Below are 26,784 nucleotides of genomic sequence, written 5' to 3'. Positions count from 1 at the left end.
GGGGGAGAGTAGCCAACTAACAAAGCCAAAACTGAACACTGATGTTAACAATAGTTTATTGATATTTCTGCTGCAAATCTCACATTTTCTGATAATAAAACTTAGTACACAGGTTGGGTTTCAAAGGCTAACTGAACGCTGTACCTGAAATCTTGTAGTTGCACACTTTCAGGAAAACAGTTGTCTGGTAACGTAAATTGCCTCTGCATCAGTTCCACAAACAAGACAAGGACCTAAAACATCCAGAGTGTTCACAGACAAAGTCCTACTGGGAAGCAAACTGGTGATTTCAATTCGGTCTTTTGCAGGATCGGTGCTGAGCCAGGAACTTGTAAGAGACTGGTGAGCATTAGCCTGGTGATTAATGCCATGAGACAGAAAAGTACTAGTTCTTCCTCCTGGGAGAAAAAAGGAAAAGGGAAATAAACCTTTGAAGACTAACTTTGTATTAGTAAACATCCAAACTTCTACAGATACTTTTATTTTAGAGAATTGATAATCAAGTTGCTTAATTCTCAGAATAAAAGGCTGATAATTCTATTATCATATATCGTCACTTTGGACCAAAGGCATATTCAGTGATATTCTATGGGATAACATGGGTATCACACAAAGTCTTCAGGGAAAGCAGAGATTTAATGACTCTATTTTTCTGTTCATCTTTTAACGGAAAGTTTCAGAAAGGTATCAAAATAGCCAGAAGGCAAATAGAATAAATAAGGAAGAATAAAAAGAAAAACCAAAAATAACGATAACACAGAGAAATATAAACGCTTGCGTAATAAAAAAATGAAGTGATCATGATAAAGAGTTTCTGGACATATTTCCAAGTATTTCTGTTTTTAAAAAGTAGCATTAAGTGCCTTTTAAACATTATTTACTTATTTGAAAGGCAGAGAGATAGGGAAAGAGAGCAAGACATCTCCCATCTGCTGATTCAACTCCCCGAATGCCCACAATAGCCAGCGCTGGACCAAGTCGAAGCTAAGAGCTGGGAACTCCATCTGGGTCTAACATCGGTGGCAGAGACCCAAGTACTGGAGCCATTACCTGCTCCCTCCTGGTGTGCACGTTAGCAAGAAGCTGGAATCAGGACTAGAGCTAGGCCTCAGGTGATCACTGATGTCATACGTAAGAGTGTCAGTTGTTCAGTCAGCAACAGGAGTCACTGTGCACTTGCTCCCCATGTAGGACCTCTGTCTTTAATGAGTTATACTAAGAGAATTAATGGTAAAACTTGTCTTCAAACAGTACTTTATACTTTGTGTGTCTGTATGGGTACAAACTATTGAAATCTTTACTTAGTATAGAGTTGGTCTTCTGTATATAAAGATAATTAAAAATGAATCTTATGTTTAACAGGGATCACATTTCAGTTAATTTTCAACACTTAAGAATAACTGTGTGATAATTACAGAATTAAACCAGTCATATTAAGTAGAACAGACAAAAAAAATACTATGAGGGATAATGTATTAAGTTGTCCATTAGCAGTCAGGGCTATGCTGATCAAGTCACCATTTCTCATAGTGTCCATTTCACTTCAGGAGGTTTCCTTTTTGGTGTTGAGTCAGTTGTCACCGATCAGGGAGAACATATGGTATTTGTCCCTTTGGGACTGGCTTACTTCACTCAGCATGATGTGTTCCAGATTCCTCCATTTTGTTGCAAATGACTGGATTTCGTTGTTTCTTACTGCGGTATAGTACTCTAAAGAATACATATCCCATAATTTCTTTATCCAGTCTACCGTTGATGGGCATTTAGGTTGGTTCCAGGTCTTGGCTATTGTGAATTGTGCTGCAATAAACATTAGGGTGCAGACCGCTTTTTTGTTTATCAATTTAAACTCCTTTGGGTAAATTCCAAGGAGTGGGATGGCTGGGTAGAATGGTAGGGTTATATTCAGGTTTCTAACATAAGAGTGGGAATAAGAGAGGGAAGAGATGTATAATTTGGGGCATGCTCGGGCTGACTTGCCCCAATTGGTAGAGTTGAAACATACCAGGGGATTCCAATTCAATCCCATCAAGGTGGCATGTGCCAATGCCATCTCACTACTCCAAGTGATCAATTTCAGTTCACAATTGATCATAATGAAAGTACTAAGAGTCAAAGGGAGCACAAAAACAAGTCTAGTATCTGCTAACACCAACCGATAGAATAAATAAAGGGGAGAGTGATTCAACATGGGAAGTGAGATACTCAGCAGACTCATAGAATGGCGGATGTCCTAAATAGCACTCTGGCCTCAGAATCAGCCCTAAAGGCACTCGGATCTGGCTGAAAAGCCCATGAGAGTATTTCAGGCATGGAAAGCCAAGACACTCTGGCAAAAAGATCTCTGTGAGTGAGATCCCAGTGGAAAGAACAGGTCTTCAAAGAGGGAGGTGCCTTTCTCTGAAGGGAGGAGAGAACCTCCACTTTGACTATGACCGTGTCTAAACAAGATAAGAGTCGGAGAACTCAAGGGGCTTCCATAGCCTTGGAAACTCATAACTGGTGCATAGGGAGATTACTGATGCCATAAACAGGAGTGTCAATTGGTAAAGTCAACAACAGGAATCACTGTGCACTTACTCCTCATGTAGGATCTCTGTCCTTAACGTGCTGTACACTGAGGCTTAATGCTATAACGAGTACTCAAACAGTATATTTCACTTTGTGTTTCTATGGGGGTGCAAACGACTGAAATCCTTACTTAATGCATACTAAACTGATCCTCTGTAAAAAAAAAAAAAAAAAAAAGAAAGAAATTATCAATTCCCAACTTGACTCTCACTGGGATTAAACATGACAATAGGTCAGATCTGATTTCATCATCATTTAAAAAAAATCATCTATTATTTTTCACTTTATGTTTCTGTGTGGGAGCAAACTGTTGAAATACTTACTTAAGGTATACTAAGCTGATCTTCTGTATATTAAGATAATCGAAAATGAATCTTGATGTGAATGGAAGGGGAGAGGGAGTGGGAAAGGGGAGGGTTGTGGGTGGGAGGGACGGTATGGGGGGGGAAGCCATTGTAACACATGAGTCGTACTTTGGAAATTTATATTCATTAAATAAAAGATAAAAAAAAATGAATCTTAATGAAGAATGGGATGGGAGAGGGAGTAGGAGATGGGATGGGAGTGGGGGTGGGAGGGGGGTATTGGGGAGGGTTGAACTGCTATACTCCAAAAGCTGTGCCTAAGAAATTTATATTTATTAAATAAAAGCTTTCTTAAAAAAAAAAAAGGAGTAGAGCTAGGACTTGAACTCAGGCACTCTGATATGGGATACAGGTATCTCTAGCTTCATTATAATAGCTGCATCAATCATTTGCCCTTAGACAAATATTTCTAAAAATATAAATGTCTTAGACTTTCATTCTTTACTTTTGTAGGTAAATGTTCTTAAAAAATAGACTTTTAGATTACTAGATTATACATTTTCATCTCATCAGTATTCTGCATTTAATAAAGAATTAGGTGAGAAAGAGGTAACATATCTCAATCTTAGGCATTATTTGTAATTTTATTTACTCAACTTTCTGTCAAATCAGACAGACAAACTTAATTCACTGGACAAATAGCTGAGTAACTACTACGTACCATCCTGAGCCAGATGAAGTCCCTGTGCCTTGAAGCTTAAAGAACCGCAAGTTTACCTCTTGCTTATCCTTCAAGGCTCAGCTCAACTAAGCAGCCTGTGAAAACACTTGTAGCTCATGTTTCTCCCTTTCTAAAAGGAAGCGCTTGCATGTACCATTTACTATCTTGCAACACTTTGATACCATGATTTAACTTTTCACGCCTCTTCTCCATAACTAAATCAGGTCGCATATTTTACATGCTTTTTCAGTCTCTAGCATTGCAGCTTCCAATAGCAGAAAAGGGATTTAGTAAATGGCTTTGTTTCCAGTCTAACCAGGTTTCTTAAGTGGTAAAATTTCAGATGCAACATAATGGGGGTAGGGCAGGAAGGGAAGAACGACCAAATATTTAGCTAATCCTTAAATAAAACTGCTAGTTTCTTTATAAGTCGAGCTGGCATAGATATGCATACAAACTGTACACAGTGCACAATTCTCCAGAATTTTTTGCCCTTCATCACTGTTTTAGTGCTCCTGTATTTTATGCTGTTCTTGAATACTGTGAAACCTGACCCCATTATTACAATCATTGTGATGAGACTCCCTCCTGGTCTCCCTGCTTCCACTTCTCAGCACTCCTCTACAGTCTGTGCCACAGCCGCCACACTCATTCTCTGCAAACACAGATCAACTCCTGCCACCCCGGCTCACCTGATGGCTTCTATCATACTTGGAATAAAATCTGAAATCCTTATCGCAGCCTACACAGATCAGCTCTGTCCCTCAGCCACCAGTCCTTATCTTCTTCCACTTCCTTCCCCTGCAGCTGAACCGCCGCCACAGTGGCCTTCTGTTCTGTCGTGTAACTCACACCTTCCCTTCTACTCGGGTTCTTTCTGCCAAGTTCCCTCTCCTTGGACCTCTCACCAAAGCAGCTCCCTCACCTGTCTTTTCTCTACCCCATTCTACTTTACTCTTTTTCGCACTGATGATTATCAGCGTACTTAGTGCAGTTATTTTCTTTTTGGCCCCGAGGCCTCTCTCCCACTTCTCTGTGCTCTCTTCTGTACTGTGTGGGGGCGGCTCCTTTGCCATCTGCTGTCCAGATGGGCCCAGGCAACAGGAGGTCTGCTGGTGGGTGACTGCAAGGCGGAGGAGGGGAGAAGCAGCTCCACTCCTGCTCCAGGTTTTTGAACATGAGCACTGGCAGGAGTTCCAGTCTGGGTGAGGTGGCACTTTTCCTGCTGATTCAGAACCAACTTTGATAGCATTTCCAACAATGCAGCAGCAGAGGCACTATTTCTGATTTCTGGATATTATACTTTCTTCCTGTTTGCTCTCTCAGCTCCCTGGTCAGTCCTTACTGCTTTCACACACCCTCCAATGGGAAACCAATCCCTTCTAAACCTAGGGTAGTTTGCTTTTCTGATTGGACTCACACTGATAACATATTTTTTTGTCTGTTAGATCATCTATTCTAGGGCTACAGACTTGTTCTGTCTGCTGCTGTAGACACCAACACTCAGAAGCACTAATAGTTCTAAATGAATGAATGCACAAATGAACTTTGGAATCACAGGGGAAAAAATCCTCAAACATAGGAAGTTTGGAAGATGTAAAAAACAAAAAACAAAAACAACAAAACCAACCAAAAAACACACACCACTGAGTACAGTGTAGTTTCTGGCTGACCTCTATTTAACACCGACTTCAGTCAGGAGATAGGGCCTTTAAGCTGAGAAGAAACCAGTACCTTCATACACGAAAGATCCACTTCTGCCTGCCAAACACCCTGCTTTGGCAATGCAACATAAAAGAGCTGCCAATGCCTATCCTATTGGCACAGGCCAACGCCACTCAAAAAGAACCACCTTGGCTATCTGAAGTGAGTCAGCTTGTAGCATCAGCAGTACGGCAGTGAGTAGCTGACAGATTTCAAGACCTATAATACCCAAATTTACTTACTTGAAACATAAAGATTTACACTTGGGCCACCCTCCGCTGCTTTTCGCAAGCTATTAGCAGGGAGGTGGGTCGATGTGGAGTAGTTGGACATGAACCAGTCCTGTATGGGATGCTGGCATTGCAGGGAGTAGATTTAACCACTATACCACCATGCTCATTCCTCTGCCATTCTTTAATGTGGAAAATATGGGAATGTCGAATTTGGTATTTAAAAGCATAATGGAGGAGGGCACATGTGGCTTAGTGGTTAAGATGCAATTAAGATGCCCAAATTTGCTCCTATCCTGAGAATGTGTAACCTGAGAGGCAGCAGGTAATAGCTTAAGTAGTCGGTCCCTGCTGCTCATGTGGGAGGTCTAGACGGACTTCCTAGCTCCCAGCTTCAGTCTGGCCAAGCCCCAGCTCTTGGGGACATTTGGGGAGTAAACCAACAGATGAGAACTCACTCTCAAAGAAATAAATAATGAAATAAATCTTTAAAAAGTATATAAAAATACACAGAAGAATCTCCACCACGATGTTTTACCTTGATGAAAGAGTGATGACTTTTCAGGGACATCTGTGGAGGCATCCCAGTGCCAGAGGGATCCGTCTTCAGAACACGTGAAGAGATGATCGGGATTGGAGGGGTGGAAGTGAACTTCCCACACTGAAAAACAGGAACCAAGAAGCTTACTCCTGCCTAGACTAGGGAACAAAGCACGTTAAAGCCCATTTCCAGGCAGCATCTTCCACTAACCTCTTCTCACATAACTTGAAACCCCAAAAAGCTTCAGAATAAAATAAAGCTGTAGTACAACACGCCAATGGTATAACATGTAAACAGAAAAAGAAGCCAAGTGAATCTACTTGTGTATTAGCCAGAAAATGGATGAAAATAACTGCAAGTCAAATGACCATATAATCCAAGAAATTTTTGGCAGAAAATCATGAAAAAGGGATAATACCGAAAATATTTTTTAATTGGTAAGTTTTCTTAATTTTTGTTTTACTAATACATGAAAGTTATGTTATTAGAAAGACAGAGAAACCCATAAAATAAATATACAAATGAATTTTTTTAAAAGATGTATTTGTTTATTTGAAAGTCAGAGTTACACAGAGAGGCAGAGAGGGAGGGAGGGAGGGAGGGAGAGAGAGAGAGGTCTTCCATCTGCTGGTTTACCCCCCAATTGGTCACAATGGCTGGAGCTGTGCTGATCCAAATCCAGGAGCCAGGAGCCTCCTCTGACTCTCCCATGTGGGTGCAAGGGCCCAAGGCCCTGGGCCATCTTCTACTGCTTTCCCAGGCCACAGCAGAGAGTTGGATCAGAAGTGGAGCAGCCAGAACCTGAACCGGCACCCATATGGGATGCTGGCACTGGAGGTGGTGGCCTTACCTGCTAGGCCACAGTGCTGGCCCCACAAATGAAATTCTAAAAATAAGAGTTCGATACTGGCTCATGCCAATATTGACAAGACTGGATATTTCTGGCCTCTGTCAGAAATAGCAACTAACATGTAGCAACCAAAATGTGGGAATGTTCTAAAATTTGGATTCAGTTTTACACAGAGGGCTTCCAAGAAGCCATCCTGGGATGTCTCTCTCCCCTAAGCTCTAAATTTTAAGAGAACATTGTGTGTCCATAGACATCTATAAGCCAATGATGGGTCAAGAATTCTTAGGAAGTTACATGCAGCATGCAGACACGTAAACTGTCAATAAGTGTTTTGGGAGTCTGAGTTAGGTCACCTTAAAGATTCAGCACAGAAAGTGAACTGCGGTGTAACAAGGAAATGACAGTCTTCATTCAGACAGCTAGCACAATTAAGTAGCAACTATTAAACATAAACAGGTCACCTTTCTCAGGAAAAGAATGTATTATGGGTGAATCCACATGATGTATATTCATATTTCATTAAAGCAAAGTGAAACAAAACAGCCTGCAGAGCCCCACAGACTGCCCACATCTACATTCTGATGGTATTTACTTCTTTCAAACTAGAAAGTAAACCCTTAAAAAGAAAAAACCATTTTATTTCTAGCTAGGAATCACGATACACTCAAATGAACACATTATAAGCCAATGCATTTGATTGCATTGCTTAACAATACAGGCTGGCCCTTAAAAGGGACTGATAAGAGATCTGAAAAGGTTGCAATTCTACCCCAGGTAAGCCAACATCAGAATCTCTGAGAACATACCTCATTCCTATTTTAGCCTTTTTACCCCTAGCCAGAGCTGGGGAGAAGCAAACAATTTTGTATCTTTTTATTTCCTTCTTGAATATAATCTTAAGATGATTTATCTTTCCAAGGAAATAATGTGAAACTTATTTAAAGAGAAGTTGCACTATTGGTTCAATGTCTACTTTCTTGTACTTTTAATCAAAAAGGGTTTAATATAAATTTCTTTGAAATTAGAATTTAAGAAATATAATCCAGGGGCTGGCATCTGGTACAGAAGGTTAAGAAGCTGCTTGCAATGCCGGCATCCCATACTCGAGTGCTGCTTCGAGTTCTAACTTCTCTGCGTCTGATTCAGCAGATCACCTGGGAAGGCTGCACAAGACAGCCCAAGAGCTTGGGCCTCTGCAAACAAGGCTGGAGAACAGAATGGAGTTCCAGTCTCCTGCCTTCTACCTGGCCCAGACCTGGCGATTATGGCCACTTGGGGAGTGAAAGCAGAGGATGGGAAATCTCTCTCACTCTGCCTTTCTGATAAACAGAGTGATCCATCTATCTTTTAAAAAAAACCCAATCCATCCTGGCATGTCAGTAGCCTATATATCTCCTGTGGTAATATCTGATGTGGTAATATTTGAAAAACACAACTTACTATCACATATGAAAAAAAGTCTGCATAAAATGGGGAAAGGGAATCTCATACAATTAAACATGGCAAAATAAATTGATATTTTTATGTAGAACAATTTGACAACACACATTACAGCTTTCAAAATAATGCAAACGTTTTGAACCACTAATTCTACTTCTAAAAACTATCCTAATAAAGTACATTTAGAAGAAGGTGATTATCTATATTTACCACAGTTCTGAGACATGCTACAGAACTCACATGTCAAAAAAAGGGGTTATTTAAATTTATACAAGTCAGCCCTTAAAAGTTATGATGCAAAATGATGTGCATGAATAGCTGGAAAGTTGGTTATGTCAGGTAGCTCCCCCGAAACACTTTCTGTATTTCCATGCTACTTACTCTCAGCCTCGTGAGCCTTCAGCAGTGACACAGGCATGGTACCTTGTCTAACATCCCAAATGCTCAACATTCCATCCTGGCCACCGGTCGCTACAACATGCTGCTGGTTGGGATGTCTATCGACACAGTGGAGTGGTACTCGGTCACCAGTCCTTTCATGGGAAACACAATGAAATCAAGTATGCTGTAAAACATAATTTATCCTTGCAGAACCCAATAGCTGGAGCTACTGGCTGAATTTTAATGAGGCCAAACAATTAAGTAGATTAAAAATGAGATATCCATTCATTACAGTTAGAATGCAATTATCAAAGAAACAAACAAACAAACAAAAATCCACAAATGCTCATGAGGATGTGAACAAAGGAGAATTCTTATATACTTTTGGTGGGAATATAAATACAGCCCTCAGGAAAAACAATATGAAGAGTCTTTGAAAAAACCTGGGGTGGATATTTGGTGTAGCAGTTAGGTTGCCACTTGGGACACTTGCTCCCAGCTCCTGATCCAGCCTCCTGCTAATGTGCATCCTGGGAGACAGCAAGCAACGCCTCAAGTGCTTGAGTACCTGCCATTCACAGAGGAGACTTGAACTGAGTTCCCCACTCCTGGTTTAAGCTTGGCTGAGGCCTGGCTCATCCCTGGCTGTTATGGACATTTGGAGAGTGAGCCAACAAATGGAAGATCTTTCTTCCTGCCTTGCAAATAAAATGGAAATAAATACTAAACAAACAATCAATCCCAGAAATATAACTATTGCATAATTCAGCAATCCTACCACTGAGTATATATCTAAAGGAGCTGGAATTGTCATGTTGAAGAGACATCTATACGCCCATGTTTATGGTAGCATTATTCACAATAGCCAAGACACAGAATCAATCTACATGTCCACAGCCAGATGGCTGGATAAATATGACACAGATATATACATGATTGAATACAGCCCTAGAAAATAACAAAAACTCTGTCACTTGCAGCATATGGATGGAACTGCAGAACTTAATGTTAAGTGAACGGTCAGGCACAGAGAGATGAACACTGCATGTTCTCACTTATATGTGGAAGCTAAAGTTGATCTGATGGAAGTAGAGACCAGAACAGTGGTTACCAGAGCCTGGCAAGGGTTTGTGAGAGGGAAAGTTTGAAGAGAGGATACTTAATAGGCACAGAGTTGCAGCTGAATAGAAGAAATAATTTCTAATGTTCTATATAGCACAATATGATAAATTATGGTTGACAAAAATTAATTGAATATTTCAAAATAGCTATCAGAGAGATAAAGGATGTTCTCAACCCAAAGAAATGATAAATGAGGTGACAGATACGCTAATCACCCCAATCTGATCATTACACGCTCTATACGTGTATTTAAGTATTATATCATACCCTATAAATATATACGATTACTATGTCAATTATTTTTTTTAAAACAAAAGCAATAGTAAAAAATTTACTAGATAAAGCATACTTCCAAATAACAAAATAATTTTTGGAATTAAAAGCTAAAATTATCCATTCGCTCTTCAATCTGGAGACGTGGGAAGCAAGATAATATGATGGCAGGATACACAAAATACATTTCCATTTCATAGGTTTTTAAAAATATCATACGTTGGGGTGAGCACTATGGGACCCCTCACAACACCCACATTTCATGTTGAAGTGCTGACTCAGCTACTCTGTTTCTGACCCAGCTTCCTGCTAATATACCTGGGAGACAGCTCAGGTGCTTGGTCCCCTGCCACCCATGATGGAGTTTTGGGCTCCTGACTTTGGCCTAGCCCAGCCCTGGTTGTTGTGGCCATTTGGTGTGTGAAACAGTCTCAAAAAAGCTAAACATTAAAAAATATGTCATATATCAAATATGCTGAATGTTCTTTACTCCCATCTTATTTAATGCTCAGCTTATATAAATGTTGTTTCTTAATTTGACACATTCTATTTTCTTAAGAGAAAAAAAAGAGTTGAACATCCAGAAAGCAGGATTTCTGCTCTGGAAAAAACTCATGGACTGTATTTTCACTCCAATTACTAACCAAAAAAAAAAAAAAAATCATTTGATAAGCAGAAGTAAGTTCTCCATGAAATAATATGAACTTCAAAGAGATAAAGGCTCTGAATCAAAAGAATTTACTAAATGAAGCCCACCACATTAACTTGCTCTATCAAATTTAATCAAAGATTATTCTCTTTATTTAAAAAAATTTTTTTAAAGATTTTATTTAGTTATTTGAGAGGTAGAGTTATAGATGGTGAGAAGGAGAGACAGAGAAAGGTCTTCTCTCTGCTGGTTTACTCCCAAAATGGTCACAACATCTGGAGCTGCGCTGATCCGAAGCCAGGAGCCAGGAGCTTCTTCCTGGTCTCCCAGGCGGGCCCTCCCAGGGGCCAAAGCACTTGGACCATCTTCCACTGCCTTCCCAGACCACAGCAGAGAGCCGGATCGGAAGAGCAGCAGCCAGGACCAGAACTGGCGCTCATAGGGGATGCTGGCACCACAGGAAGAGGATTAACCTACTGCACCACAGTGCCGGGCCCAGGGGTTATTCTCTTAAAATGCAATTAAAATACAATATGGTTTAAAGCCAATTGCTGTAAACAATTGAATAAATTAACACTGCATTACACATCAAAACTTACAGTGATAATATTTGAGAGGGCTCATTTCCTTGTTGTCGGAAATCCCATATTTTTAATTGTCCAATTGAATTTACCGTGAGAATCTCAGGAGTGCGAAGGAAGGTGACAGCATGGAGTGTACTGCTGTCTGCATTGTCTACAAATTTAAAAAATGGTAGTGTGTGTTAATGGAGCTCTTTTTTCTAAGAAAATGTTAAATCACATGCCTTCTACTGATGGAAATATTACAAATGACATTTCCAATAAATCACAGCATAATCTCTACAGAAAAACTCATAATGTATAGGTTTAGACTCTTTTTGGACAGAAAAACAAAACTCACAGGACATCTGAACTGTTTTCTGAGTGGAAGACTCAGTTTTCAGATTTCTTCCTTTATCTGCTCTTAAGACTATTACCCTGTATTTCTGAGATAGCTGTTGAAGCTCTTTTATATCCAATTTTTTCTCTTCAAGTCCTTGACCCTGAACTTTTATTTTAAATTGAGCCCAAACTCAGTGCCAACTACAGATTTTATTATTTGTATTTTTCTATCTCAGATCTATTCATCTTTACTCTCATCAGCTCTCTCCTCCAGAAGATCCTTCCTGATTGTCCCAATGATCCTTTTCTTTGAGCTCCTAGGGCGTTTAGAATTTACACTGCGTAACTTAACATACACTTACAGGTGTTAGTTTTGTACCACTCCTCTTCATTGCCATCAGGCAGCGGTTCTTAACAATCACACAAGTCATGTATTTCAGAAGTAAAATCCATAAGTAACACCCGATGCCTGGGCTCAGTCCCTAGGGATTATGACCCAAGAGATCTAGCGTGATGGTTAGAAATACCCCAGGCGAGTTTGTGTGAGGCATGGCTGAAGACCACCACCTTAGAACTGCTCTTCAAAAGCATGACATGGAGTGTTATCACTCCCTTGCTTAAACACTTTCGATGGCTCTCCAGTTTTCCACCTGAAAACGTAACCCCTGTGGTTTAGCATTAGAGAATCTTTACAACCTGGTCCCATTTACCTTTCTGGATTCATCATTTGTCTCTCTTAGACAAATACCTAAAGTCAGGTCCGGCTACATTTTTGTCAATAGCTGTTTAGCTGTATCCTGCTTCCATACTACTCCTTTTGCCTGGTATGTCATCTTTTAGTATTACTTATGGTCTAAAACCTAGACGAAATTGTCAACCCTCCTTCTTCTCTGTGGTCAGTCTCTTACTAGCCTCATCAACACAGTTTTGACAAAGGCCTTGTACATTTTTAACCCTCACTTAGCCTTATTTATTTAGCATATGGCACATGCATACTTGCTATGTACAGAGGAAAGACACGTAATGATTTTTCTTACCTATAGTTCTCACAGCTTCCTTATGATCCGCTCTGAAGAGATTTATGCGACCGTCTTCTCCAACTGTGACAATTTCTGGGTTGTCGCACACAACCCCTGTGCAAGGTGCACTGCAGTAGGAAGGGCTGCCAGGACCCGTGTGGTAGTGAGCTGTTGTCCACTGCTGGCTGACTGATAGAGTCTAGGCATCAGAAATGAGCACACTATATTAATCAAAGAAAGCTCTAGGGAACTAGTGCTTTCCCCCAACAAGAGTATTTTTAAATCCTACCTCACACCTTCTTTTTAAAAGAATAACTCTTGGGGATGGTGCTATGGCATAGTAGGTTAAGTATCAGCCTGCTGTGCTGGCACCCCATATGGATGCTGGTTTGAGTCCTGGCTACTACACTTCTGATCCAGCTACCTGGTAATGGCCTGGGAACGCAGCAGAAGATAGCCCAAGTGTTTGGGCTCCTGAACCCATGTGGGAGACCTGGAAGAAGCTCCTGGCTTTGGACTGGCCCAGCTCTAGCCATCGCAGCCATTTGGGGAGTGAACCAGCAGATGGAAGACCTCTTTCTCTGTCTCTTCCTCTGTCTGTAACTCTGCCTCTCAAATAGATAAACAAATCTAAAAAACAAAACAAAAACAAAACAAAACAAAACTCTCCTTTCTCCTTTACAGTATTGATACTCAATTACTGCCAAAGCTCTGTGCACACTGAACTAGGTTGAAAACGAATGTGGTCTAACAATGTTCCACATTTATCTCAAACTAACATAATTGTTTTTAGGTAAGAGGTAGTTGAATGTTCAAAAACAACTAAATTTTTATGGGAATGAGTACATCTAATAAATAAATCGCTACAGTCTCTCATAAGTGACTCCATTAAGAAAAATACTTAATGAGATCTGGGTCTTATGTTTATTAGGCATGCCTGTAAGTAAGGTGGCATTTAACCTTAAAACCTAAATGAACACTCTCCTCCAGCAACTTCAAACTGCGTTATTACTGGTGGGGCTGTTTTAAGGAACTGCCTGCACCAGTAGGTTCTGCAGGCTGGGCCTGCTGGGCTTTAGCACACAAGAAAGTACTGAAAAATAAGTCACGTCTTCATACAGCAGATGCTGGCTTCAATTGCAGACCTGAGTTCTATCCACAGAGGCAAGACAGCCGATCCTGTTCTCTGCTACAGTATCTGAGCTAAAAGAGGCTCTTTCTTCAAAAGACTAGAATAGGAACTTAAAGAATTATGGAAAATTACCTGCCAAATTACCATATTGCTTCATCCAAACTAACAGAATGCATTGCAGGTTTACCCAATTTCAATAACAGCTCACAGGGCTGGCGCTGTGGCGTAGCAGGTAAAGCCACCACCTACAATGCCGGCATCTCATATGGGCAATGGTTCAAGTCCTGGCTGCTTCACTTCCCATTTAGCTCCCTGCTAATGGCCTGGGAAAGCAGTAGAGGATGGCCCAAGTGCTTGAGCCCCTGCACCCACGCAGGAGACCTGGAAGAAACTCCTGACTTCTGGCTTTGGTCTGGCCCACCCCTGGCTGATGCAGCCACTGAGAAATGAACCAGTGGAAGGAAGACCTTTCTGTTTCTGTCTTTCCCCTCCTTTCTCTGTAATTCTCTTTCAAAAACAAACAAACAAACAAACAACTCACAAAAACATGGTTCTAGAATTACATTCGCAAAAAGTAATGATATTTTCCCCCCCTTCATATCGTAAGGCTTTAAAACTATTAAATACGGTTTTCCTTACACCTTTCTAAAAATAACTAAAATACAAATTCACTTTTCAAACAAAAGTTCTTTACCTGGTTATTTGGATGGTGAAGGAAAATTGTTACACATCCTGTTGATGAAGCAGCTACAATTCTTTCCTGGTCAAAAAACTAAACAGAAAAATTCCTGCTTATTATAGATTCAGAAAAACTAGTAGGGAGGAAACCCATTTGTTTAACTGAATTTATAGCAAATTACGTAACTGTAAAAGGTAAAAAGCCTGTAAGTGCTACCCAAATAACATTTGTTAGATCTAAAAGTTAACATTGCTATACAAATAAAGGTATTTTCATGAGGAATAAATGGTTGGCCAAGTTAAATTCTCTAAGCCTTGGAATGTGGTGGGCATTTGGCTTGCTATGATGTTGGGTTGAGATGCCCAAGTTCAGAATGCCTGTGTTCAACACCCAGTTCTGGCTCCTTATTTCAGCTTCCTGTTAACGCAGGTCCTGCAAAGCAATGGTAATGACTCAAGTAATTGGGTCCATGCTACCCACATGGGAGACCTGGACTGAGTTCCTGGCTCTTGGCTGCTGACTGACGCAGGCTTTGGTGAATGAGCCAGTTGATGGGAGCTCTAACAAATACATTAAAAAAGAAATTTCTCTGAGGCCACTGCTGTGGTACAATAGGCTAAGCTTCCGCCTGCAGGGCCAACATCCCACACGCACCCTGGTTTCCATCCTGGCTGCTCCTCTTCTGACCCGGCCCTCTGCTATGGTCTGAGAAAGCAGTAGAGGATAGCCCAAGTGCTGGAGCCCCTGCACCCGCATGGGAGACTGGGAAGAAGCTCCTGGCTTCAGATCAGCCCAGTTCTGGCCATTGCAGCCATTTGGGGAGTGAACCAGCAGATCAAGAACTTTCTCTCTGTCTCTAACTCTACCTCTCAAATAAGTAAATTTTCAAAAATCTGTATTTTTAAACAGGGAGTACTAATCCTACTCAGGGTGGGTTATGAGAAATCAAAAAATTTAAAAGAACTACCCTGCACAGTATTTGTCACAAATGAGGATAATTCAAGAAGTTTATGGAAAACGAAATTAAAAGATAATGCATTCTAGTGCAAAATTTTTAAAAGCCCATGCATAGTTTATCTATAATATGCATTTTCCATGAACTTTGAGATCCTTAGCAGTGTGTGCTCGAAAGATAATATTCTTAGCATTCTCACGGGCAAAATAGAAATAACAATACTGACTCACAGACATGTAATTAGAATTAAACGGTCTTATGTAAAACTCCAAAAATATCACTTGCAAGCCGGCACCGCGGCTCAATAGGCTAATCCTCCGCCTACGGCGCCGGCACACCGGGTTCTAGTCCCGGCTGGGGCGCCGGATTCTGTCCCGGTTGCTCCTCTTGCAGTCCAGCTCTCTGCTGTGGCCCGGAAAGGCAGTGGAGGATGGCCCAAGTGCTTGGGCCCTGCACCCGCATGGGAGACCAGGAGGAGGCACCTGGCTCCTGGCTTCGGATCGGTGCAGCGCCGTCCGAGGTGGCCATTTGAGGGGTGAACCAACGGAAGGAAGACCTGTCTCTCTCACTAACTTTGCCTGTCAAAAAAAAAAATAATAATAAAATAAAAAAATCGCTTGCAGCTGGGAGGTTGTGCCACTAAGTGATCAGTCTACGTTGGGTAAATCCTAACCTATGGAGAACTCGCTTTCCTGTAAACTAGGGGTGAGGCCAGGAGAGCTCTCAGGTCTCTGCACTCTAAATGCACTGCTCTGGCTTTCTTTAGAAGCGAGCCTCTGGGCACTGGACGCGCTTACCTGTAAGTCCATGACGTCACCATGGTGTTTGATATCGCACAACAGTCGATGGTCTCCTTCCAGGCTTCCATCAGAGTCCGGGTTTCCGAAATCTCCGATAGACCACAGTGAAACGTGATTCTCCTGTAAAGCAAACGGCTTCATCTTGAGATGACAGAACCGTCAACTCTGGAAAGTAAACCCAATGCGTATCGCCTTAAGGCAACCTGGGCTCCAAAGCATCTCACACGGCATGGGCAGAATGTGAAACAAGAAGACGGGGGCTTGGGCACACCCACGCTGGCTGCAGCCGAGCCCCCGGACCCGGGGCCGGGGAGGATGGAAAGTCGCGCGCTCCAGGGCACCTGGGCGTGGGAGAGGACGGAGCCCCGGGGTCCCGCCCCGGAGCCAGGGTACCTCATTGTCCCAAGAGCCCGTGGCAAAGGTCTCGGCGGTCTGCAGGCTCCCCGGAGGCACCGGCCGCCAGCGGGTTTTGCTGATTTTCTCAGACACAAACTTGGCATACAGCTCCTCCATGCTGAAAGCAACAGCAGCAGGCACAGCCAGCCGCGCGCCGCGCGCCTCCGGGTTCCGCCCCTTCCCGCGGAGCTCTGATTGGATGGGAGCTCGCCGGGCGACGGCGGCCGCGAAGGGCCAATTCCCAGCGGAAGGCGGTGCAGGCACTGCCGGGCCCGGACCAGGAGGGGTCTGAGGCGCCCATGCTCAGCGAGGTGGCTTTGAGCAAAACCAAGAGTGCCCCGGCCTATGTGCAGTGCGATCTGCACCCGACATGCAAATGCAGAGGAGGAACATGGAGACAACGTGCTTGTGCAGTAACTTAAGAACAAAATCACTGCGTGGGAAACCACCTTGCAGCCACATCAGCTGCTTGTCACTATGCATAGCAAACAACTCAAAATCCTTCAATCTTCATGGCACTATTTCCAATAAAGTACGAATTTATTATCCTAAACCTTTGACTCCAGTTTTAGTTCTGCTGCCAGTTACCTAAGGTTACCTAACTGTAACCTTGGTCAACTCACATACATACGTAATTTTTTAAGAAAAGATTTATTTCAAAGGCAGAGTTGCAGAGAGAGGGAGAGACACATACACAGAGGGAGCTCTTCCATCCGCTGGCTCACTCCCCAAATGGTGGCTTAGGCCAGGGCTGGGTCAGGTCAAAGCTGGGAACAGCCAGGACGCAAATCGGCGGCTAAAACCACTGTGCCACAACACCGGCTTCACTTCCATTATATTATTAAGAACGGATTTTGTGATACCTAACGTCCACAGCCTGGGGCATGAGTGCTGCGGGTTCCTTTAGCCTTTGGTTATGGCTAAAATACCTTTCCACTCCTCCTCTCAGAATCCTGTCCACCCTTCACCCTTTCCCTGACGGCCTCAGAGGAGGATGAGGAGGAGAATAAAACAGAACGTTTGGTATCTGCATCACTAAGAGCACGCATTTTGCCCCGTTTCTGGTTTCCTTTTCCAAAGCTCCTTAGCGTGGAAGTCCTACTGATTCCAAGAGGTATGATTTATTCCACCTTGGCAACTCTCTTACACCGCTGTATTCATAACTATATGTTGTCTCTTTAAAGGGGGCCGTGCCGGGCTGCCGGTTTACGAGGTCGGGGGTCCCACTTCACCGGGACAGTTTGTGCAAGGAGTGGACGAAACGTAACCGCCGCGGCCGGCTTCGGTGAGAGTTACCAGGGTCTGCTCTGCAGCCGAAGATCGCCAGCCGTCTGCGGAGAGACGGATCGGGCGCCCGGGAAGCCGATGAGCCCCAAGTCGACAATTTCATTCCTATCATATATCCACGGAAAGAACAATTGCGTGTGGGCTCGTTTATGACCACAGAACCCCGACAAGAGGACATGCGTATTTTTGAACAGTGTCACATTCGACAGAACCTGGTAAGCGCGAGAACTTGAAAACTGCTGCTGATCTAAGAGCTTAGACGCGGTGACACAGCTTTGTTTCTTTCCTAAACGTTTACCGAATGACCTAAACGATGGCTGCATTCTGTCAGACTCCGTGCTAGCTCGCAGTCTGCAGCTTGGACGCCACAGGCAGTTTCCCCATCCCGGGCTTGGGCACGGTTCGAGCCCAGCCTCACAGCGGAATCCGTGAGGCTCCGTTTACTGACAACGTACACTTGCGTTGGGAGAACCACACATTCACCATAGGACACTGGGGCGTTTTCCACCGGTTGCAGCTTTTTACGTTTGCTCTAAAGGAGCGAAGCATCCCCGCCTCACCGCACGCCCCAGTCTCGGTTTTTTCTCCCTGGCTCCCACTGTTTCTGCATAACCAAACAGGGGTGCGCCTGTCATAAAGCCGGAGGCTGGTGTTCTCGGGTCGCAGAGGGTCCTCGCCCTTGGGGCTCGATTAAGAGCATCATTTCGGCGCCGTCACTCCAGCCTTGACTCTAATCGACCCAAATATTAGTCGACGGGGTTGGGTGAGGCGGGACGGAGGGAGCCCACCGTCTAACAATCTGGACCGCTATAGGAGCAGCCCCGCCGCTCGCCTCAGGTGACACAGCGCCGACTGCGGAGCCACCAACGGCCACGGCACAGATCGGCCCCGTCATCCCGCCGCCGCGCCCGGCGCCCGGACCGCGCAGGAGACCGCCCCCACCCCCAGGGCTGCAGGGCAAGGGCGGCGGACAGCCCGAGGCCTCAGAAAGGGGCACGCAGGGGCTGCGGCGGCGCTGACTCAGCCCTGCCGCCCTGCGGCCCCAGGGCAGCCGCAGCGGCCACTGGCACCGGCGGCGGGGGCACTAGGCCTCCCCCGCCTGCGGCCCCACCCGGCCGCACCCGAGGGCCGCGCGGCGTCGCAGGGCGCATGCGTGCCGCGGGGGATGCCGGGAGCGCGCAGTGGCGGCAGCGGCAGCGGCGGCGACGGCAGTAGCAGCGGCGGCGACAGCGGGGACGCGAGCGGGGCGGTGACCGTGTGGGAGGTGGTCTCACTCTTAGCGAAACTGTTGGGGACCGTCGCCGCGCTGAAGGTGGTTCTGTACCTGCTCCGAGTGTGCTTAGCGATGGCCTGGAAATCCGGCGGCGCCAGCCACTCGGAGCTAATCCACAATCTCCGCAGTAAGTGCCACCCCCGCCCGGTGTGGGGCAGTTGGGGCAGGCTAGGCCCGGACCGGGTCCCCCGGGCCGGCCGCAGCGTTCGGTCGGCCACCCGCCCGCCTCCGCGCCTGTCGGAGGGCTTGGGCAGAGTTGCAACGGCAGTCGCGGGCTGCACGCGCCGGCGATCGCCTCCCCCTGGAGCGGTCCGTAGCCGGACGGGCAGCGAGAGCGCGCGTGGGGGCCCGCTGCTGCTGCTGCTGCTGCGGCTGGGGCGGGGGCGGGGGTGGTGGTCTCCCCGCGCTCCTGCGAGTCGGGGGGCGCCGCACCGGTGATGACTGGGCTGTGTCTGGAGTCGGCGATCCGAGCGCAGCCGGGCAGGCGAGGGGCGTGACTCCGGGGTGGGGGAGATGCGGGCCGGGCACCTGAGTCGGAACTGAGGGGGACCCCACGCTGGCCCCCCGGCCTCCTTGAGGGGCTCCCCTGCGAGCTTTCTCTGCGGTCGCCTCCCCCGCCCTGCGTGTTTTCCTCTGGAGGGAGATGCCGCTGTCTGATACAGGCGAGCGGAGGGGGGGAAGGCGAGAGTCCTGCGGGTGCGAATGCGGGCTGCTGTCCAGTGGAAAGCTCCGTGGGGGGCGGAGGGACAGAGTGCAGGGGACGCTGGTCCTGGGAGACTTGTGTTTTCGGAGCCTTTAGAGCTCCCAGATCCAGCCAGAGGGTTTACGGATGGAATGCTCTTTTTTCAGCCCTACCGTAGGCTTTAAAAACCTGCTATGGAAGTTTTTATACACACACACATACATACACACACACACACACCATTCTCTTTTGGTTTTTGTATTCCTTCCTCTGATGATGATTTCAGGGTGGGATGGAGTGCTGTGTCACTTTCTTTTTTTAAAATTGAAATATAGTGTCGGCGTCTGTTCGGGAGGCCAGAAGGATCTCACTCTAGGAAGAATTGATAGCTCTTTCTTTGCAGCTAACTTTGCAAATAATCTTATCCTGCCACGTAGTATTTTTAATTGTCCTGTGTTTTATTTTAAGTTTTTTTTCGTGTGGTTGTCTTACTACTCGACCGGATCTGGAACCACCTTGGAGGCTGGGAACATTTTTTGAAAAATGATCTTTGAATCATCTAAAATAGTTTAGTATTCATTTTTTTCCCCACCACAAATACCTACTCATTGTCCAGTGTACCAGAGAACTTCAAAAAGTTCATGGAAAATGGAATTAAAAGATGAGTTTATTTTGGTGCAAAAATTGTTTGAAACCCGCCCATAGGTTATTCACGATAGGTATTTTCCATGAATGTTTTGAAGATAGGGTGGATGCCTTGATTTGTGCTAGGAATGCAAAGATAAATGAGAGAAACACTGTTTGGCACATGGTCAGTACTTATTTGTCATTGGACTTTTAAAAATAATACTTGGAAGTTGTGTTTTTAATGTTTAGCAAAAAAGATTGTTTAGATGTCAAAATTTTGTCACCCATTGCCAGTGTTTGCTTTCTGGTCAGGTGTTTGGAAGTAGACATTTATGTAATTGAGGCAGTGTGTGTGACTTGGGTTCCCAAGTAATTGCACATAACCTCAATATGTTGTAAATATATTTATAAAATTTCTTCATGTGATTAAAGTACTGCTATTGCAGTATACGTATGTGAAACAGTCTATACATGAATGGTGAGTCAGTCATTTTCAACCTGTAGATTATCATAGTGGACTCCTGGCTGTGGCAGGGACTGGTAATCAGTCAGTCTCTTCATTTTGGCGTGGTTTTTTGGTAAGCCAAGACTAGATCTTTGCCCACTTTAATGTATTGCATTACTGTTCTTACCTGAAATTTCCCAGGATGTCTTTCTTTCAGAAAATTTATTGAGGAGTATTTACCATCGTTGATATTGAAAATACTTAGTTTTATAAAGACTGATGGTTGGTAAGAGGAAACTGGAGTATTCAAGTTGCTGTCTCTTTTGTAACACTTGTGCAACTTTAGTTTCAACTTCTTGCTGAAGTAATTCTAGCTAATAGAGTTCTTTTTTATTTATGTGTGGAAACATACTAGCAAGTAACTTGCAGTGCATTGATATTTAATTTGTATGATTTTTTAATATCAATGTGTGTCTAATTAAAACTAAGTAAAATTAAAAATTCATTTCTTCTGTTATATTAGCCATATGTCAAGAGCTAAAAATTCCCATGAAGCTGTGGCACATTGCAGATATAGACGATATCTACCATCACAGAAAGTTCTGTTGGGCTGTACTAGACCTAGATGCTTGATTGTATTACGTTCCATTTAGTGTAACCTTAGTCTATAGGAGAAGAAAGTTTCTATTGCACCGTTACAGATATTTTTATTAGAATTGTACTTACCTTTGGCAGACATACATTAAGGGTGGCAGTGAAAAACCTAAGATTATCAATCTAGGAAGCTGAAGATAATGAGAGGATTAATATTTTATATGGTGCTTTGCTGAGATTGAGGTTTTTTTTTTTTTTTTTTTTTGTAATTAATTTGTTTGAAAGGCAGAGTTTCAGAGAGACAAGGAGAGATGGAGAAAGCGAGCTTTTATCTGCTGGTTCACTCCCCAGCTGGCCATAGCCCCTGAGGCTGGGCCAGGCCAAAGTCAGGAGCCTGGAACTGCATTTGGGTTTCCCCATTTGGATGGCAGGAGAGGAGGCACTTGGTCCATTCTCTGTTTCTTTCTCAGGCACATTAGCAGGGAGCTGCATTGCAAGTGGAGCAGCTGGGGCTCATGAGGAATGCTGACATTGCAAGGGGTGGCTTAACCCACTGGGCCACAATGCATACTGGTCCATTGAGATTTCTTTGGTTTAGTGGAGAGAAGACTTTAGGGAATAATGGTGTTTAAATAGTTGAAGAAATGTTATGAAAAATAGGCCCAAGCCAGGACAAATAGAAGGCAAATTTTGGTTCATTGTAAGGAAGAATTCACAAAGCTATCTTAACAATCAGAGTCAGCTTTGAAAAATAGTGTTTTCTGTCACTGAATATGTTGAAGAATGGTTGACCATTTCCCTGTAAGGAGTATTGTAGAAGGGATTTCATCATCAGATTTGATTTAAATGCAGTCTAGATTTCTAAAGGTCTTTCTGAGTCTTACGATTTTGTAAGTTTTTAAAGGCATTCTGTTTATCATCTATTTCCATTTTATTTGAAAGGGAGGGGGAGAGAGAGAGAAACAAGGATCTTTCATCTGCTGTTCACTTTCTGCATGTCCACAGCAGCTGAGGTTGCCCAGGTGGAAGCCAGGAGCTGGAAACGTGGTCCTGGCCTCCCACCCAGATGGCAAGGACCCAAATACCTCAGCCATCACCTGCTGCCCCCTAGGGTGCTAATTAACGGGAATATGGAATCACAAGTGGAGCTGGAGCTTGAACCCAGACACTCTGATATGGGATGTGAACATCCCAAGCAGCGTCTTTTCAGAAATAGAGAGAGAAGGGGAGAGAGAGAAAGAGATCTTCCATCTTCTGGTTCACTACCAAATGGCTGCAACAGCCTGGGTTGTGTCAGGCTGAAGCGGGAGCCATGAGCTTCTTCTGGGTTTCCCGCTTGGGTGCAGGGGCCCAAGTATTTGGGCCATGTTTTGTTGCTTTCTCAGGTGCATTAGCAGGGATCTAGATCAGAAGTAGAGCAGCCGGGACTTGAACCGGTGCCCATATGGGATGCTGGCACTGCAACAGAGGCTTAACCTCTTATACTACAGCATTGGCCTCAGGCAGTGTCTTAATAACTGTGGTAAATGCCTGCTCCTAGTAGCATTATGAATTACTTGAAATCACTTTGTATGTGTGCATGTGTTTTAAGTATTTTATTTGAAAGGCAGAGCAACAGAGAGAGATCTTCCATCCATTGGTTTACTCCTTAGATGACTGCAACAGCCAGGTGTGGGCCAGGTCAAAGGCAGGAGCTGAGTAGTTGATACTGGTCTCTCACATAAGTGGCAAGGGCCCAAGTAGTTGGGCCATCCAGTGTGCTGGTGTCACAGCTGCTGCTTAACTCTCTGTGCAGCAGTGCTAGCCCCTGGTATGTATGTTTTAGGTACGAGCCAAAAACATTAATATTTTAACATTAACTTCTAATGTTAGCTGTATTTTAGAGTTTTGCATAACAATTTAGTTTGTCAGAGATGAACAGGAATCCAAGAGACATATCTTTCTCCTTTGAGAAATGACATCAAAACAGTTAATTTTACCTGTCAGTTGAAAGTGATTAAGATATAGACATCCCTTTCTGTTTTTTGTTTGTTTGTTTGTTTTTTAAGATTTACTTGAAAGAGTTACCGAGAGAGAGAGGAAGAGACAGAGAGAAGTCTTCTATCTGCTAGTTCACTCCTCAAGTGGCCACAGTGGCTGGGGCTGAGCCAGGCTGGAGCTGGGAGCCAGGAGCTTCTGCCTAGTCTCCCACATAGTTCAGGGGCCCAAGCACTTGGGCCATCTGTGCTGCTTTCCCAAGCTCATTAGCAGGGAGCTAGATCAGAAGTGGAGTAGCCAGGACTTGAACTGGTGTTCATATGGGATGCCAGTGCCACAGGACACCACAGTGCCATCCAGTCTAGATTCATACCTAGAATGATGTACCTGGTTATTGGTTGTCCCACTTAAAAAAACAAAAAATATTTATTTGAAAACGCATCAGAGAGAGGGAAAGAGAAGGTTGGAGAGAGATCTTCCATTCTCTGGTTCACTCCCCAAATGGCTGTTAATAGACAGGGTTTGGTCAGGCTGAAGCCAGGAGCCAGAAATACCATCTGGGCCTATATGGGTAGCAAGGACCCAAATACTTGGGTCATTTTCCAGTGTCTTCCAAGGCATATTAACAAGAAGCTGGATCTGAAGTGGAGCAGCCAGGACTCAAACCAGTGCTTTGGTATGGGATGCAGGTGTCAGTAGTGGCTTACCTGTTGTGCCACAACGCTGGTGCTCTCTTGTCCCACTTTGAAATCCCCTCCTCTCAGATACATTTTGCCTTTTTTTTTTTTTTAAATAAGGATTTTATTTTATTTATTTGAAAGAGTTACAGAGAGATGGAGACACACAGGTTTTCTATCCGCTGGTTCACTCCCTAAATGGATACAATGGCCGGAGCTGAGCTAATCCGAAGCCAGGAACTTCTGGGCTTCCCACGTGGGTGCAGGGGCCCAAATACTCAGGCCGTCTTCTGCTTTCCCAGGCTGTGGCAGACAGTTAGATCGGAATGTGAGCAGCCAGGACTAGAACCGGTGCCCATATGGGATGCTGGTGCTTCAGGCAGAGGATAAACCTACTGCACCACGGCACCAGTCCCTCCTTTTCTCTTGTAGCTCTGCTCTTTCTGTCATCTGCAAGTAGTTTGTCTTTACGGTTTCTGTATTCCAGCCAGGGAGAAGAACAGGGCCCTTTAAGGGACATGATCTGGAGGTTGCATACATAATTTCTGCCTACATTCCATTGACAAGAACATAATTGTAAGCCTACTCATGGTTATGGGAAGCTAGAGAATGCACGCAGTTAAAATATATTACAAGGAAAAGAAGTCCTTGCTCCATCTTGCTTATTGTTGTCACTTACTGTCTATGATAACAGGGTTCAGAAAATTGAAAAGATAAATTTTAAGTTATGTATGTACATGGTTAAGATACAAGAAGAATCGATTGACAGTGAAAAACAACAGTTGCCTACCACATTTCTTATCCCAGACTCAGTGTCTCAAGTGAGCCACTTTTAACTATTTTCAGTTCTTGGTGATCTTCATATCTCTAAACCATATGCTTAAGCTGCTATGCCTTGTTTTATCAACTTTAGACACCATTTGCTGATGTGCTGCCAAGACGAATGAATATTTATACACGACAAACTGACAAACATACCCCTTCCCCTATATAGTTACATCATGCTTTTTGGTTTTCCTTTTGAGGTTTGTAACCACAAAACTTTAAGTTACATCCTTTAATCTCTAATTCTTGTTCCTTAATTATTTCTTGTTCCGTAATTTACAAATTAACGCTATCTCCTAACTCCCCACTTAAAAAACCTCTTATTTATTCATTTTTATTTTATTTGAAAGAGATCCTCAATGTATTAGTTCACACCCCAGATGCCTGCAGCAGTCAGGGCTTGGCTAGGCCAAAACCAGGAGCTTGGTATTGATTCCAGGTCTCCCACAGGGGCGGCAGAGACCCATCTGCTTCCTGGGGTGTCTATTAGCAAGAAGCTGATTGGAAGCAGAGTAGCTGGGATGCAGATCAGGTGCTGCAGTACCAGATGTGGGTTTCCAAAGTGGCTACTTATCCCTAACCCTCCCCCCACCCCCACTTTGTAGGAAACAATATTAGGAAGCTTCTCCTCACTTCTCATTTCAATTTATTAGCAGTTCTTTTGCCAAAGTCAATGGAATTTATATTCTAAGCAATAAATGAAACTTCTGCACTATTTGTTGATTTTAAAAATTGGAAGTCAGTTGCCATCATTAGTATTTACGACTGAGTCAGTGCTTTGCCAAGCTACATAGTGAGCTATGAGTTTATTCCATTCCTTGTTCTTTCTTTCCTTCCGGTATTGCAAACCCTTCAACTTTGAAGAGAAATATCAAATGTTTTTCTTATTTTTCCATTTGACACTTCATCATTTGCTTGAGATCATGCCACAGTTTAGTTTTCTTAATATGTAAATCATGGCTTTTGATTTTGTTACCTGTAATTTGATCCTTCTGTGCTCCTCTCCACTCTTCAAATTGGGAAGAGAAACGTGTACCTTCTTAAAAAGGCCCTAATTTTCTCAAACTTTATTATTTGGCTTATGGCTTGGATGCTATTTTATTCTCCTTTCTGCATCTTACTAACTTCTCATTTGGATCAGTTGCATATTTATTTGGGCCAACATTAGCTATTATAATTATTGAATTAGAGTTCTTGGACCCCAGGGTGGCAAGCAGATTGGATTTGGGTGGTTTTCAAGCTGTTCACTAGTTCAAAAAGCCCAATGATAATTGTACATTTACTATTAATTAGGGTATATATGCAAAGTGAGGCTTCAAATTATTTTGTTTGCTAGAAATATTTCAGGGCACTGAAATATTTACATATATATATGTTAGACATATATATATATATATGTTTGACATATATATATATGTCATAGATTACCAAAATTAGGAAAACCGTTAAATAACTTAGAGTAGCTTGGTTTAAGTGTTTTTCAATACATGAGGTCCTGAGTAAAGATAAATAATAACAACCTTGATTTGAAAATGTGGGAAAGCACCCAGTTATGCCTAATGAAACTTCATTCTGAGCCTTGATGCATTGAGCTTTTTTTCTTTTAAAGAAATTGCTGTAAAGTTGATAGTGAAAGTCCTTGCTTGCTTGCTTTCTATTTTTTTTTAATATTTATTTATTTATTTGAAAGTCAGAGTTACACAGAGATAGGAGAGGCAGAGAGAGAG

The 26,784-nt window shown here is 43.6% G+C and overlaps 2 protein-coding genes across 7 annotated transcripts in view; one reads left to right on the top strand and one right to left on the bottom strand.

The window, feature by feature from the left end:
• Positions 1-39: 39 nt before the first annotated feature.
• NUP43 (nucleoporin 43) lies at positions 40-16,828 on the bottom strand. Its single transcript, XM_002722433.5, has 8 exons — positions 16,668-16,828; positions 16,272-16,394; positions 14,535-14,612; positions 12,727-12,907; positions 11,387-11,522; positions 8,744-8,895; positions 6,070-6,192; positions 40-398 (listed from the first exon to the last, which is right to left on the bottom strand). Exons 1-8 carry the CDS (start codon positions 16,785-16,787, stop codon positions 169-171), a joined length of 1,143 nt encoding a protein of 380 aa, XP_002722479.1. The 5' UTR covers positions 16,788-16,828; the 3' UTR covers positions 40-168.
• Positions 16,829-18,802: 1,974 nt separating this feature from the next.
• Positions 18,803-26,784, top strand: part of PCMT1 (protein-L-isoaspartate (D-aspartate) O-methyltransferase) — a 50,335-nt gene continuing 42,353 nt past the window's right edge. For 2 of the 6 annotated variants that reach the window (XR_016234479.1, XR_016234478.1), the window contains exon 1: positions 18,989-19,357. Coding sequence is in view for 4 of the 6 variants with exons in the window: in XM_051836839.3 (XP_051692799.1) it covers positions 19,123-19,357 (235 nt within the window). In the remaining 2 variants the exon portion in view is untranslated. Of the gene's footprint in view, positions 19,358-26,784 lie in introns of all 6 variants that reach the window. The other 4 variants (XM_051836839.3, XM_017338338.4, XM_051836841.3 and 1 more) reach the window with 4 other exon arrangements.

Source organism: Oryctolagus cuniculus, chromosome 5 (assembly GCF_051225735.1).
Source record: "Oryctolagus cuniculus isolate XC-2025 breed Fujian yellow rabbit chromosome 5, ASM5122573v1, whole genome shotgun sequence".
NCBI classification, from domain to species: domain Eukaryota; kingdom Metazoa; phylum Chordata; class Mammalia; order Lagomorpha; family Leporidae; genus Oryctolagus; species Oryctolagus cuniculus.
This window is presented reverse-complemented; position numbering and strand designations above follow the sequence as displayed.

Coding starts and splice junctions, on each gene's coding strand:
- NUP43 (XM_002722433.5), bottom strand. CDS start 16,787: ATGGAGGAGCTGTATGCCAAGTTTGTGTCTGAGAAAATCAGCAAAACC. Junction 16,395..16,667: donor CGGGCTCTTGGGACAATGAG/GTACCCTGGCTC, acceptor TTTGCTTTACAG/GAGAATCACGTTTCACTGTG. Junction 6,193..8,743: donor GAAGGCTCACGAGGCTGAGA/GTAAGTAGCATG, acceptor CCTGTTTTTCAG/TGTGGGAAGTTCACTTCCAC.